Source organism: Equus caballus, chromosome 22 (assembly GCF_041296265.1).
Source record: "Equus caballus isolate H_3958 breed thoroughbred chromosome 22, TB-T2T, whole genome shotgun sequence".
In the NCBI taxonomy this organism is placed as follows: Eukaryota; Metazoa; Chordata; class Mammalia; order Perissodactyla; family Equidae; genus Equus; species Equus caballus.
Window position 1 is genome coordinate 4,722,929 of NC_091705.1, and position 14,619 is coordinate 4,737,547.

Below are 14,619 nucleotides of genomic sequence, written 5' to 3' on the forward strand. Positions count from 1 at the left end.
GTATGTGGGCCACTGATGAACGGTGTATGTCCACGCCCTGTTTATTTCTATAAAACAAGCAAATAAACAGAAAATAACAAATGTTGGTGAGGATGTGGAGAAATTGGAACGCTGTGCCCTGTTAGTGGGAATGTAAAATGGTACAGCTGCTGTGGAAAACAGTATGGAGTTTCCTCAAAAAATTAAAAATAGAATTACCATGTGATCCGGCAGTTCCACTTCTGGGCATAGACCCAAAAGAACTGAAAGCTGGGTCTTGAAGAGACATTTGCACACCCGTGTTCATAGCAGCATTATTCACAACAGCTAAAACATGGAAGCGACCCAAATTTCTATTGACAGATGAATGGATAAATAAAATGTGGTATATACATACAAGAGGATATTATTCAGACTTAAAAAGTAAGGAAGTTCTGACATATTCTACTATATGAATAAACCTTAAGGACATTATACCAAGTGAAATAAGCGAGTCACAGAAAGACAAATACTGTATGATTCCACTTCTCTGAGGTACAGAGTAGTAAAAATCAGAGAGACAGAAAGTAGAATGGCGGCTGCCAGGGATTAGGGGGAGGGAGAATGGGAAGTTAGTGTTTCACGGGTACAGAGTTTCAGTTTTACAAGATGAAAAGAGTTATGGAGATAAATGGTGGTGGTGGTTGCACATCGTGAATGTATTTAATGCCACTGAATAGACATTTAAAAATGGTCATGATGGTAAATTTTTTGATATGTATATTTTACCAAAATAAAAAAAGATTGTAAAAACATGTACTGGGGGAAGTGGAAGGGCATCAAATGTACCCTGAATAAATGAATGAATGAATGAATGAATGGGGGAGAGAGTGCTGCAGCGAGGCAGTGAGACGGGCCTCTTCTCTGTCTACTCGTGAAAGAGAGAAGATGCCAGCTGTTAAGAGATGGCAATGAAAGAAAAAGGAGCTGATACCCCAATCTTAGCAAAACAGGGGTAAGATTACCCGCTGCAGCCAGGGGAAAGGAAAGGTCTGGAAGAGCTGGTGTAGTGGTGCACTCTCCTAGGGAACTGACAAAGCAATGCTAAAGACGTCACTAAGCACTGAGAGCTAAATTGATGCAAAAATAAAAATTTTATGATTACCATGTAAAAAAATTTGTGTTTTTCATTTGGATCACCAGATTAGTCCAGCACCATTTATTGAGAAGTCTGTTACAGCCTCACCGATTTCAAATACTACGTCTGTCTACAGCCAGTTCTCATGCAGGGCTTCTATTCGGCTCCATGTTCCCGTCCCTGAGCCAATACTGTAAGGCCTTATCACCAGTCTTTATAATAAATCTTGATATTTGCTATGGCAAGACCTCTTCCTCTTTATTCTTCAAAATTGTCTTGGCCATTTTGGCCCTTTGAATTCCTTCTGAGTTTAATGACCAGCTTGTTGAGTTCTGGAAAAGACCTGTTGGGATTTTGATTGAAATGGCATTGACTTTTTGGATTAATTTGGACAGAATTTGTGATTTTTAAGGTACAGAGTCTTCCCATCCATGAACATGTAGTTCTCTACTGTCAATAAATGTTTAAAATTTTGTCTTTCAATAACGTCTTAAAAATTTTAATATTTTTGACATAATTTTTGGTGTTACTGCAAATGGCATCTTTTTAAAATTTACTTCTGAACTGGTTTTCCTGGTGTATCACTATACTGTTGAATTTTGAAATTGCTCTTATATCCACCAACTTTGCTGAACTCTCACTGGTTCTAACGCGTGGTCCTACATCTCTTGATTTTCTTCATGGACAATTGTATCTTCTGTCAATAAAGAACACGTTATTTCCTCCCCTCCAACCTGCAGTTGCCCCCTTCTCTTGGTGTACTCCGCCTGCCGTCATACACTCAGCTCTCATCCTCGCTGCACACGTGCTAGCCTCACGCAACAACTGTGTTCCATTTACACGAGTTTATTGTACCTCTGAGCTTTGCACATGTCCTTTCTCTGCCTAGAGTCTCCTCATCCCCCCAGCTCCACCTCATCCTGTACAAATGTCACCTCCTACATGAAACTTCCCTAACTCAACCCCAGGAGGAACAATTCTTTTCACTCCTCTGAGGTTTGGGGCACATGCACTGTACTTAATGTGGCTCCAGGTTTTGTCTCCTTGCTGGAGTGTGAGCACCCCGAGGTCAGTGACTGTGTTAGATCCATCTTTATATTCCCAATGACAAGCACACCAGTGCCTGCCACACAGGAGTGTCAGAAAAGGCTTACTAAATGAGCAAATGATAAAGCTGCATCTGAACTTCAGTTAGTAGGAGCTGGGAGGGTGGTTACCCCAGATCTATAGAGAATTGAGTCCTCAATACTGTGAGTTTTGGTGCTCAATTTCATCGTTAACTAAGCTCACAAAAGTTTGATTTATAAGTTAGAAGACCAGTGTGAAAGAATAGAAAATATATATATGAGTCTCTGCCCCTGGTTCCTAACACAGAACTCCTAAAACCTTTCCTGGGTGAGAGGAGTATCTTCCTTCCTCATGAGGTGACTCACGGGGGACTCCTGGATAGCTTCCGGATGGGGGCTGGTCACTAGAAAGACCAAGCCATGATTAGAAGCTTGGAATTTTCAGCCCCACCTCCCGTGCTCTCAAGAGGGGAGATGGGCTGGAAGTGGAGTCAATGATCAGTCATGCCTACGTGATGAAACCTTCATAAAAATCCCCAAAGGATGAGGTTTGGAGAGCTTCGAGGTTGCTGAGCACAGAGGTACTGGGAGAGTGGCGCATCCGGCAAGGGCACGGAAGCTTCAGGTCCCTTCCCCACACCTTGCCCTATGCATCTCTTCCATCTGGATGTTTATCATCATCCTTTCATATCCTTTCATTATAACCTGGTAAATGTAAGTAAGGGCTTCTCTGAGTTCTATGCGCCATTCCAGCAAATCATCAAAGCCAAGGAGGGTGCTGTGGGAATGCTGATTTGTAGCCAAGTCAGTCAGAAGTTGTGGGAACGTGGGGACCTACTATTTGCAATTGGTTTCTGAAGTGGGGGCCAGTCTTGTGGGACTGAGCCCTTAACCTGTGGGTCTGCACCAACTCCAGTTAGTGCCAGAATTGAATTGTAGGGCACTCGGCTGGTGTCAGAGAGTTGGTTGATATGGGAAAAACCCTCCACACATCTAGTGCCAGAAGTGTGTGTGGTAGTAGTGTGAGAGTAAAGGAAAACACAGGAGTGTTTTTCCCATACAACCAGCTTATTAACTGACCCTGTGATACTGCTTTCACCTGGGAAACAAGACAAGCCACGGGCTCAGGGCACGACCTCCCCAAGAGCCTAACCCCCTGGAGACCTCAAAACAGATTAGAGTTGTTGGTGAGCATAACAGAGCGGAGCTTCCACCCCCATCCACCTAGCCATGGCCTCCTGGCACTTGTACTATTATTTCCTAGTATATTTTTTAAAGTAAATTCTCTTCTTTTCCCTAAAATGTATTTAAAAAGGAAAGCTTTTATCACTTCTATACATTTTAAACCAGAGTCACTTGCAACAAATAGAAAGTAAATGAAAAGAACAAGAGTTATTAAATTTTAGCTGGAAAATTTTGCCTACGAAAGGTGCTGGGCCCCAGGCCTACTCCCCCACGATTCAAAAGTAAGACACGTGTTAGCCAAGTGTTAAAGAGCAGCGCCAAACCGAGGTTCTCCTCTGCACCCTCACGGCACGCACGACACGCGACCTCCAGTCAAAGGAGCTCACCTGCAGGACTCCGGGCTCCCTTGGCATCGTGGACAAATAGCCAGTTAGTGCCCTGGCTGAAGGGCCTGTTTTGTTTCCTTAGTGGGTATAAATCTTTTAAACCTGGTAAGGTTTAGAATTAAAACTAAAAATGTTTAAGAGAATTACATGCATAGGAAAAAATGCATAGAAAAAGTTTGGAAGGCTATCACACAAATGTGAAGAATGTTTATTGCTGGATTTCTGTGTGTGGAATAATTTTAGATTTACAGAAGAGTGGCGGAGGTTCTTGTATATATTTCACTCAGCCTGCTTCCCCTAAGGTGATGCTCCTCTAATCTTAGATGACTGTGTATATTTGTCAAAACGAAGAGACCAGCACTGGCATGTCACTATCAACTAAATTCCAGACAATGTTTGGATATCATCAAACTTTCCATTAACGTCTTTTTGTTCAGGGATCCAACCAAGGATCCCACACCTCATTCAGTTGTCACGTCTCCTTTGTATCCTCTGGTGACAGTTTCTGTCTCCTTGATTTTCATGACCTTGACGGTTTTGAGGAGTATGGGCCAGGGGTTCTGTCGAATGTCCCTCAATTTGAGTCTGTCTGATGTTTTTTCTCATGATTAGACTGTGGTTATGAGCCTTTGGAAAGACCATCACGAGAAGCGCCCTTCTCATCACTGCGTATTGGGGGTCCCTGACATTCACAGGACCTATCACTGATGCTATTAACCTTGACCACATGGTTAAGGTGGTGTCAGCCAGGTTTCTCCTCTGTAATGTTGCCATTTGTCCCTTTCCACACTCTATTCTGTGGACGTGAGTCACTAAGTCCAGCCCACGCTAAAGGGGATGGTGGGGAGGGAAGAATTCAGCTCACCTTCCTGGGTCAGAGGGTTGGAGGAAACTTAGTTCATCTGCTATTTTCTAGCTAAGACATATATATAAACACCCTGAGAAATGCTGGAGATAGTGTGCCAGCTGTCCTGAGACTCCACTGGGCTTCACCATGGGGTAGGGTGACTGGGGGATTTCCCAGCGAACTGGCTCCCATCAACTGGTCGCCTTTTGAAGAATCGCCCAAGTGTTTTCCAAAGTCGTTGCACCAGTTTACATCCCCACCAGCAGTGTATGAGGGAATTTCTCCCCATCCGCAGCAAGCCTGTATTAACCTGTCTTTTTGATTCTAGCCATCCCAGTGGGTACGAAGATACTGTGGTTTTGACTTGCCTTTCCCTGATGACTAATGATGTCAAGCATTTTTCAAGTGCTTATTGGCCATTTGTATATCTTCTTTGGAATATTGTCTATTCAGATCTCTTGCTCATTTTTAAACTGGGTTGTCTCTTTATTATTGAGTTGTAAGAGATTTTTATATAGTCTGGATATGCCCCCTTTTGATTTACATAAAAAATATGACTTGCAAATATTTTCTCTCATTCTTTTCACTTTCTTGATGATGTCGTTTGCAGCAATAAAGTTTTAACTTTCATAAAGCCAAATTTATCTATTTTTCTCTCTTGTTAGTGCTTTTGGGGTAATATCTAAGAAACCATCGCCTAATGGAAGTCACAAAGATTTACACCTATGTTTTCTTCTAAGAGTTTTATAGTTTACCTCTTACATCTAGGTCCTTGATGTGTTTTGAGTTGATTTTTGTATACAGTGTGAAGTAGGGACCCAACTTTGTTCTTTCACACGAGGCTATCCAGTTGTCCCACCACCATTTGTTGAAAGACCATTCTTTCCTCATTGAATGGTCTTGGCACCCTTGTCAAAAATTAATTGACCGTAAATGTGAGGGTTCATTTCTGGATTATCAATTTTAGACTATAAATAAATCAACATTTCATTGATCTGTATGTCTATGCCAGTACCACACTGTCTTAATTACTGCAGCTTTTTAGTAAGTTTCAAAATTGGGAAGTGTGAGTACCCCAACTTTGTATGTCTTTTTCAAGATTGTGTTGGCTACTCTGGGTCCCTTGAATTTCCATATGAATTTTAGGATCAGCTTGTCAATTTCTACACAGAAACAACTTGAATTTTGATGGGCATTGCATTAATCACTTTGCATTCTGATAACATTTAAAAATGAATATGCTAGTTCATATCGATGTCATGAAATTTCACTGGAATAACAATGTGGTCCCAAGTTTTCATATTAAACAATTAAAAAACTTAAAAGGACATTTTTATTTTGGACATCACATATGAACACAGGGTTTCAGTTTGTTTAACGTCTTTATTCCCAACAGACGTTACAGCTTATTAGTCATAAAAATCATCAAAATCATCCGTGGACGTGTTCTGGTTTCCAGGACGTAAAGCGGCTTCAATTTCTGAGTTGCTGTCATCAGACTCACCCCAGAAGGCTGGAAGAGAGAACCAGACAGTTGTTTAACATCTCTGCATTTTGATTAGCTCAGCTTAATCAGCTGACTGGCTGATTGGAACACTGGCCTGCAAAAGGGACACATGTGATATACCCGAACAGATACACCCGGAATGCATGTGAACGCTGCACAAACTTAGACATTTCACCGTGTGTTCCATGCATTATAATGGAAAACACTTTGCAGAGTACTTTTGTTTTTAAAGATTGACACCTGAGCTAACATCTGTTGCCCATCTTCTTTTTCTTCTTCTTCTCCCCAAAGCCCCCCAGTATGTAGTTGTATATTCTAGTTGTGAGTGCCTCTGCTTGTGCTAGGTGGGATGCCACCTCAGCGTGGCTTGGTGAGCGGTGCTAGGTCCACGCCCAGGACCCGAACCCGCGAAACTCTGGGCCACTGAGGTGGAGCGCACGAACTTAACCAATCAGCCACAAGGTCGGCCCCTACAGAATACTTTCTTTTCCCTTCTCTTGTAGCTAACTCTTCAGGATGGGGGTTTAAAATCAGGATTAACATGGAAGCAGGGTTACCTGGGGTCTTTTATTAGGCTTGATACCACTGGCCTCAGCTGCTCCCCACTTTGCCCTCCCTCTGGTCTTCAGAGAGCAGAGAGGGGCAGGGCAGACAAGGTGGAGGAACAGCAGTGAGGTTTATGCTGAGACAAGGGCTTGGCTACACATGGTTTATTTGGGAGGTGATCCTGGGAACAATATGGGGGAGGCTGGGAGAGTGACACAGGGAAGAGAAGAAGCCAACCGAGGGTGTTAATGAGCAGGGGCTGGCAGTGGACAATGAGGGCTCAGTCCTGCAGGGGGCCCTTTGGGAGACTGAAGAACTCTCCACAGATTATCCCAAAGAAAAGTAAGGAAGTGGGGTTATTTATCCACCAACTCCCATCTCTCATTGGTTGAGGGTTGTTCTCAACCAGGGCACTGGTCAATTCCCCGGCACTTTGGGCAGCCTGTGAGAGCTGAGCATGTTCCTGGGGCCAAAGAAAGCCCTCCGGTGGAGATACACAGCTACCTGGTGTAGAAGGCCAAGGGCATGTCACTGCACTGGGCTGAGGTGACCTCCAAGGTGCCGGGGCACACTGTCTGCTACATTGACAATTTCCATGACCAGCGATATCTACATGGCATGACCTGTCAGCTCTGTGATGACTTCTTATATACAACCCCATTTAATCCTTCCATCAACCTGGTAAGATAGGTATTAATGTCAGTTTCACTGAGCAAATCAAGGCTGAGAAAGGTTAAGTAAGTGGCCACCATCAGCGTTAGTGGGTGGTCAAGCTAGGAGTTCTACCTAGGTTGTCTGACTCAAACCCATGCTCTCAATTACAACCCACTGGGAATGGGGTTTAAGGAGACAGGAGTAGAGAGAGCCCAAGCTCAGCAGCGCATATGCCACTGTGTTAGTGTGGAAGGAGGGTTAGATTCTCCCTGTGCGCTGGGTGTTGAAGGATGTATAGGAGCTCACTGCGCTGAGGAAAAGGGAAAAGCATGAGCAAAGGCAGAGAGGTACGTTGTGGTATATCTGGAAAAAGCTAGTTGTGACTAGACCCAAAGAAGACAAGACTGGGAAGAACTGGGATGGGAAGTAGGGATGGGGCCAGACCACAAAGGGAGAAAGCTACAGACTCTATCCTGCAGGTAGTGGGGAGGCACTGGCAATTCTTAGCTAGGAACGGAAGGTTAAACGAGACTTGGACGCTGGTGGCCAGTGGAGGGCAGTCAGGAGTCGGGGAGCGGTTGGGCTTGAGGAGACCAGTCAGAGTCTACGGAAGAGCCCTGTCCCGTCGTGAGCAGCAGGCACTGGCGGGGCACAAGCGGTGAGCGGGACAGAGACAAGGTGGAATACACGGTGTGGGTGACCCATGAGATGTGGAGGCCAACAGCTCCTGCGAACTCGCACTCGCAAATTCAAGTGCTGAGCCCACGGCCCCTGTGCCCGCACCCCCTCAGGCAGCCCTTGGCCCGGGGACCCGCAGGCCGCCCTGTGGCCACAGGCCCGCCTCGCAGGCCTGACACGAGGGGCAGAACACAAAGCCACTCACGGCTCTTTTGGTTAAAACACACCAGGAGAATTTAGTCTTCAGTTATTTCTCTTACCTTTAGACTTGAAATTGACAGGTAGTTTCTTTTTAGTCTCACACCTGTAAAATAAAGAAATAATCTAAGTCCCGAATCTCAGTGCGCCTTTTCAGGAGCTTTTGCAATTTTAATGAATTTAAAAGTCCCCTCGAGGAGCATCATCCAAGTTTTTTATTATACTTACGTTCTTTAGGTTCATACTGAATGGTTGATGGAGATATTAAAACAGAAACTGTTGCTTGTGTATGGCTTGACATTTTTATTTATTTTCTCTTGTTTTCGTCAAAGTATTCACTTGCATTTACGTGTACAGATTATTTCACTAAAACAGACTCCGGCCTTTTAGATGGGAAGAACGCCGAGAAAACACCCAGATCCCACCGTGACCATCACTGCTCTGCTCATGGCTGGGACCCTGGTCCCCTGATGCAGGAAACCCTGTGAACTCATGTGCTCCTCTCCTTTCGGTGAAGTCTGGTTAACCCAGGGCTTAAAAATCTGCCTTATGCCATAATGTACAGTTTCTTTTCAGTAAAAGAAACTCCACTAAGGTCTCATTTTCTAGGCTCAATATTCGTCTATGTTCCCTTAAACTTGGTGCCGGTTTCTTTACTTGACAGGACCAACTAGAGGCCTGTGGCCATGAAGAGCGGACAGCCCATGACGACCTGAAAGGGCCTGGTGCTAACTGACGATCAAGGAGGCTGCCAGGAAGGTGGGCACTGAGGATGTGAGCCTGACAGACTCCCTTACACAAAGTGCACACGTGTGAGCGAGTGGGCGCACACACACAGACTAAATGCTCCTGTGGGTCTGTCCACCATTTCCCCCCTCCCATTGATGAGGACATGGGGCTAGATGCTAGGGGGAGAGGCAGAATATAAAAATGCTAGTGCAGTGTAAAGAGAGGCTAATTTGCCAGCTGTGGTTCAATAAGAAGAACTCTGGGAGGGTGAGGCGACAGCACCAGTGGCTGGGAGAACTGACAGCACGGGCTGGGTGATGGGTGGCTGCAGGATCCCTGAGGAAGCAAGGCACCTCCTGGACTCTGCTTTCACAGACTGGGACTGAGGGGCAGGAGGCGGTGGGATGTGGCAGTAAGGAGTCTTTGACACAAGCAAGAGAACAGAGGCAGGTGAGCCCAGGCCAGTCCCCATGGCCTAGGCTCCTTCTCTGAGCTCCAGAAATATGTGCACTGCCCACTTGCTAACTCTACTTGGCTGCCTCCAAAGTGCCTTGCGGTCAACACGCACATCCAGGACCGAATTCATGATCCTCCCAGCATGGGCCCCTCCCCTGCCAAACCATGCCCCTCCTCCTGTCTCAGCCAGTGGCACCCTAACCCTCTAGTCCCTCCCAAGGCCCTCTCCACTCCTCTGCCCTCCCGCACCCAGTCAGCCCGCAGGTCCTGCCTAGTTCACCTCTCAGCACTTCCCCAAGTCCTCTCTCTTTCCCCACGCACTGCCACCACTGGGTCAACAAAACCAGCATCTCTTGCCTGGACCTTTCTAACAGCCCTCTCACTGGTAACACCACATCCATCTTCTCCCTACAACCCATTTTCCACTCAGCAGCAAGAGTAAGCTTTTTGAAACACAAATCTGATCACTCCACTTCCTCGCTTAAAACTCTTCAATGCTTTCCCATTGTATTTGGCAAAAGACCTCAATCCTGAACAGGGCCTGCAAGGTGGATCCCCAAGACTTCGTCGGGCCCTCCTGCTGTAGCCTTCCCATCCCCTATCCCCCTAGCCAACCACCGAGTCCTCCTCAAAGTCGCAGTTTCACACCATTTGTGTGACTGGTATGTGACCTCTCCCCTCTGGACCATGTGCCCAGCGAGGGCAGCACCCATTCCTGTTTCGTTTCCCTGCGTATCCCTCTGTCTGCACTTTGTGGGTGCTCAGTGAACATGTGCGGGATGAAGTGATGAACCTCACTGAGCACAGGGCTCTGCTTAAAGGCACTTGATCGATATTTGATGACACACTATTTGATTTGCATATTTCTACTTACTATGTGACTTCAGAATCAGGTTGTTCAAGTTTCTTACCAGAGACATATTTTCTTTACAAGAAACATGTTTCAGAACCAAATGCATGTAGTTCACCACTGAGAAAGGTGGAAGATGCCCTTCAGGTGTCTCCAACTCCATCTCAAATGTAAGGGGCAATTATTTTTCCCCTTGGGGAATCATTCTGCAAATCAATGTGACATTGCAATTCAAGGTTGATTTAATTACACACAATTCTTAGGGTCAACATTTCTTTCTTTGGGTCATACCTAACATGTAAAACTAAGACAAGACCAATGGAGACAGTGTGAGAACTTTCTTTGGAGTGCTGGATAGAGGCAACTTGTTTAGTTACTATTGGAAATGAGAGAAAAACAAATTCACTTCTGAAAGTACAAGAAACGCAAGAAAGAGTTAAGCTGATAGGCCATGGGATGTGGTGACCTTACTCCCTCAGATGCACTTGGAACCTGACTGCTTAATCTCCCCTGAGGGCGTGAAAGTAACCCCTGTGTGGTTGTGGCATGCAAACAGCCACGGACAATATGTAAATGACGGGTCGTGGCTGCATTACAATCAAACTTCGCTTATAGACACTGACACTGGAATTTCCATAACTTTCAGGTATCATGCAACATTATTCTTCTTTGGATTTTCTGCCCAACCATTTAAAAATGTAAAAACCAATCTTAGCCTGTGGGCTGCACAGAACCAGGCAGCGGCCTGGACTTGGCCCCAGGGCCGCAGTTTGCGAGCCTGCTGTCCAGCACGGCCCACACACGCTGCACCTGCGTGGTCTTTCACAGCAGACTTTTGGAACCCAGGATAGCAGACTGCATTTTTTTTCCCTAGAAGTTTACAATTAGACTACTTCAAAATAACCCATTTTCAGGTAAGATACCAAAGACAACTGATTAAATTAAAATGTGACCATGTTCTGCTGGTCTCATTATAATTGGAAATGATCTCTACAGAATTTTCTAGTAGGTTTGGTAATGTTTTCCCATAGCTGTAAAGTGAACATGATGAACCACCAAGGAGATGCTCAATTGTTAACATTTCGCCATCTTGGCATATCTTCCCTCTGTCTATCCATGAAGCCACCTTATTTTTTGATGCATTTCGGTAATTGTTTATAAATTGCCCTGCTATTGATAAACTAGATTAGGACAACTCTAATTAAAGTCACTTTTGTTCTCATCTTTGCTAAATTTAAGAAGTTAAGGTCAGCCAGGGTCTTAACAGAACAGGTTTTAGTCTAAGAGCAGCAGCTGGCACAGAGTGAACACCCATGTGTGTCATCACGATGATACAGTGTGCTAACGACAATAGCAGAAATTACCTGTCAGTTGCTCATTTTATATGAGCAAAAGGCTAACATAGCTAGAAACAGTCTACACAGCCCACCTGGTCAACACAACACAGGATTAGATGGCAAGGACTTCTGTAAGCATTAAGTTTTGCTTTGCAGTGTCAGCAAGAAGAGACAAAAATGGGACATGGAAGACCTACAGGTTTCTAAGAAACCCATTATTAAAGTATAGCATTTATGGATTATCAATTCAGTGCCTTCACTCTACAGGTGGTGGAGCCCAGAGAGGTTGAGGGATGTGTCCCAAGACACAGAGCCAGTGGGTGATGGGGCAGAAGTGGAACAAAACGCTCTTCCTGGCCCACTGACACTTACACAATGCACATGTTGCACACACCTGTCTCCACAGGGCCTTGTGAGAAGTGGTCAAACAGCAGTGCGGGGAGAACCTGGGTCAGAACGACTGGTCCCCGTTCCAGGTTTGACTACTGGTGGGAGGTGCTACTTCAGAAGCTGGGACAGTGTCAGCTCTGGGGCCAGACGGACTCTACTCCTAATGCCCACTTCTGCTCACTGCGCGGCCCTGGGGTTCCCTACTTCTCTGAGCACCTGTTTTCTTGTCTGTGAAATGGGGTAGTAATGCCTTCCTTAAGTGTCTGTAAAGCTCAGGGACAATCCTGCGTGAGAGCCCGTGGCCAGCAGGCTGCAGGAAGAGCTGCTCAACCGTCACGGCCTTGGGATGGACAGAGGTACGTGCTTGGTTTTGTGATCTGCAGTCGTGGGTTCTCAGCAGAGGTAATGAGTCCTCAGGCGCAGAGCGACAAAGAAAGGTAAGGTTTGGGGACAGACTGAGAAGAAACAGGCCTGAGCCACAGGAAGTTTTCCCCTGGAGGAGCCTGGTGGTGGGAGCACTGGGGATGGGGCAGAGACAGGAAACTGCCTCCAGGCCTTCTACAGGCGGGCGGGCGGAGCATCTAACCTGCAATGGCTTGTTCACACCTTCATTCACTCATTCATGTACTTACTCAGTGAATACTCGACAGGAGACATGATGCATCAGGCTCTGTGCTGGGGCTGCAGCAACAGACAGACTCCATCTCTGCCCTGGGGCTCTCACGCTCCAGTGTGGGAGACAGACACCAAAAGAACAACTGTGGCATAAGCCAAAAAGGGCAACTGTGGAGTGGGCTGAGAACTGACGGCAGCTGATTGGGAGGTAACATTCGAGGGCCCCAAGAGCCCAGCAGTCCTCGACAAGTTCAGGGCCAGGAGCCAGATGCCCTTTCAGCAGCAGACAGGATGGCTGTCAGGTAAGCACCCCAACAAGGCACTCTGCAAGTGCACTCCCCCGGGTCCTGCTCCCTGAAAACTGACAATGCAGAGTGCATGAGCAGAGAGGATGGAATCAAAGTGGACCACGAGAGTCTCCCTTTGAAAACCTGTGTGCGCACGTGTCCCTCCCTCCCCTGAACACTCGTGCAGATAACTTTATGGACTGCGTGAGTACCTGCAGGTCAGGTGCATGATGCCGTATAGAGGTGAGGGCAGGTGTGCAAGTGACTTTTATAAAGAAAAACGCTTGCATGAATGGTGGAGCCACATACAGATGCGCATTCACTCCAAGTCCAACGGTTACTGAGCATTGTGACTGAGAAAAGCCCCCAATACCAGTGAGGAGCTCACAGCGGGGGGAGTGTACCTGTATATGGCTTCCACCCCTGTGCTACGATGATGGCAGAAACAGCCACAGGGCCGCAGGAAGGGGATCTTGTGTGGCCAGATCTTCTGCTGGAAACTTTTAGAAGGTTAAGAGTTAAGCCTTGAAAATCTAGTAGGCATCAGCCAGATGACAGAGAGGGGCAGAGGCATTCCAGCAAAAGAGCAGAAATGAAAGCCAGGGCCCATGACGTGGCACACTGTAAGGGCATGACCTGTGGCTGTCGAGCGGGCAGGGGAGGTGAGGGAGCAGGCGGGGAGGTGCTGCTGTGCAGGCCACGCCGAGCTGGAGGGCGCACGGGCAACAGGGGCCTTTGAGAGACTCACAGTGGCGAGTGTGAAACAACTGAGCTGGGGCGTCAGACATTCATCTTAGCCCTGCAGGGAGAAGCAATTTGGAGAACAGCCGATCTGTGGCATGTCCTAATGTTAGTAACACATTAACTTTCAGCCTCAAGGTCAGTATCATTTTTTTTTAAGAAAAAAATATTCACAGCCCATACACAAACTACCCAAGTTCTTGTGACTCTGAGGCCATGTCAGTCGAATTTGGCACTGAGATTCTGAGCATCCTGCCAAGTGCAGTCTATGGTGTAGTGGACAATGGGGAAGGGCTCCCAGCGGGAAGTGTCCTTCCAGTTCTAGGGTCTTATTATAAGCCTGAAAAATAGCTAACTTTTGAGAAGATGTGGTCTCCAGACTTTGAATTCCATATTTTTTTAATGATTTGAATGTCTCAGACAACATATTTGGCTAGAATTTTTCCTCAAAACAGACACATATTTCTGAAAAATAGAAGGTAGAATATAATTCAGAAAGAAAAAAACCCCCCAGAGATGCCCACAAATCTCTGTAAATACTAATTTTACGTTTTAGAGGCAAACCAAAGTCTGAGACGGTTTTAATTTGACAAAGTCTGAGCGCCCCCTGATGGTTAAACGAGGGCCCTGCAGCAGATGCCATTTTTTTAGCTGCCTGGGGTCAACTTGTTAACTCCCTCCTTTCAGCTAATCATGCAAGTAATTGTTCTTTCATGCTCTGCAGAAAAAATAAAGTATGCGGGCTTATGATGAGAAACGTGGAATATTTAGGAAGTTGTTAATTCAGTAGAATTTAAGGAGAATGAAGATGTGCTAAGCCAGAGACTGAGACGGGTGTTTTTACATGAGAACCTACAGGACTTCCAGGAAACCCTCATTTTTATTTCACTGGACTATTGGTTCCTTATGATCTTCTTATTATCCTAGGGGAAAATGGCACAGTGACCAGGCCAGAAGAAAGAGACCACAGCCCCCAGCAGAGCATCAGCTGCAGCCTGGCGCCCTCCGCTGGCCACTCCTGCGGCTGCAGGGCTAGCATAGAATGCCACC

General features: G+C 46.1%; 1 protein-coding gene across 3 annotated transcripts in view; it reads right to left on the reverse strand.

The window, feature by feature from the left end:
- Nucleotides 1-5,944: 5,944 nt before the first annotated feature.
- The window catches only part of KIZ (kizuna centrosomal protein), a 127,928-nt gene continuing 119,253 nt past the window's right edge, over nucleotides 5,945-14,619 (reverse strand). For all 3 annotated transcript variants that reach the window (XM_005604442.4, XM_070247289.1, XM_070247290.1), the window contains 2 exons: nucleotides 8,227-8,270; nucleotides 5,945-6,094 (listed from right to left, as the gene is read on the reverse strand). In XM_005604442.4, coding sequence (XP_005604499.3) covers nucleotides 5,991-6,094; nucleotides 8,227-8,270 — 148 coding nt within the window. In that variant the 3' untranslated portion in view covers nucleotides 5,945-5,990. The remainder of the gene's footprint in view (nucleotides 6,095-8,226; nucleotides 8,271-14,619) is intronic.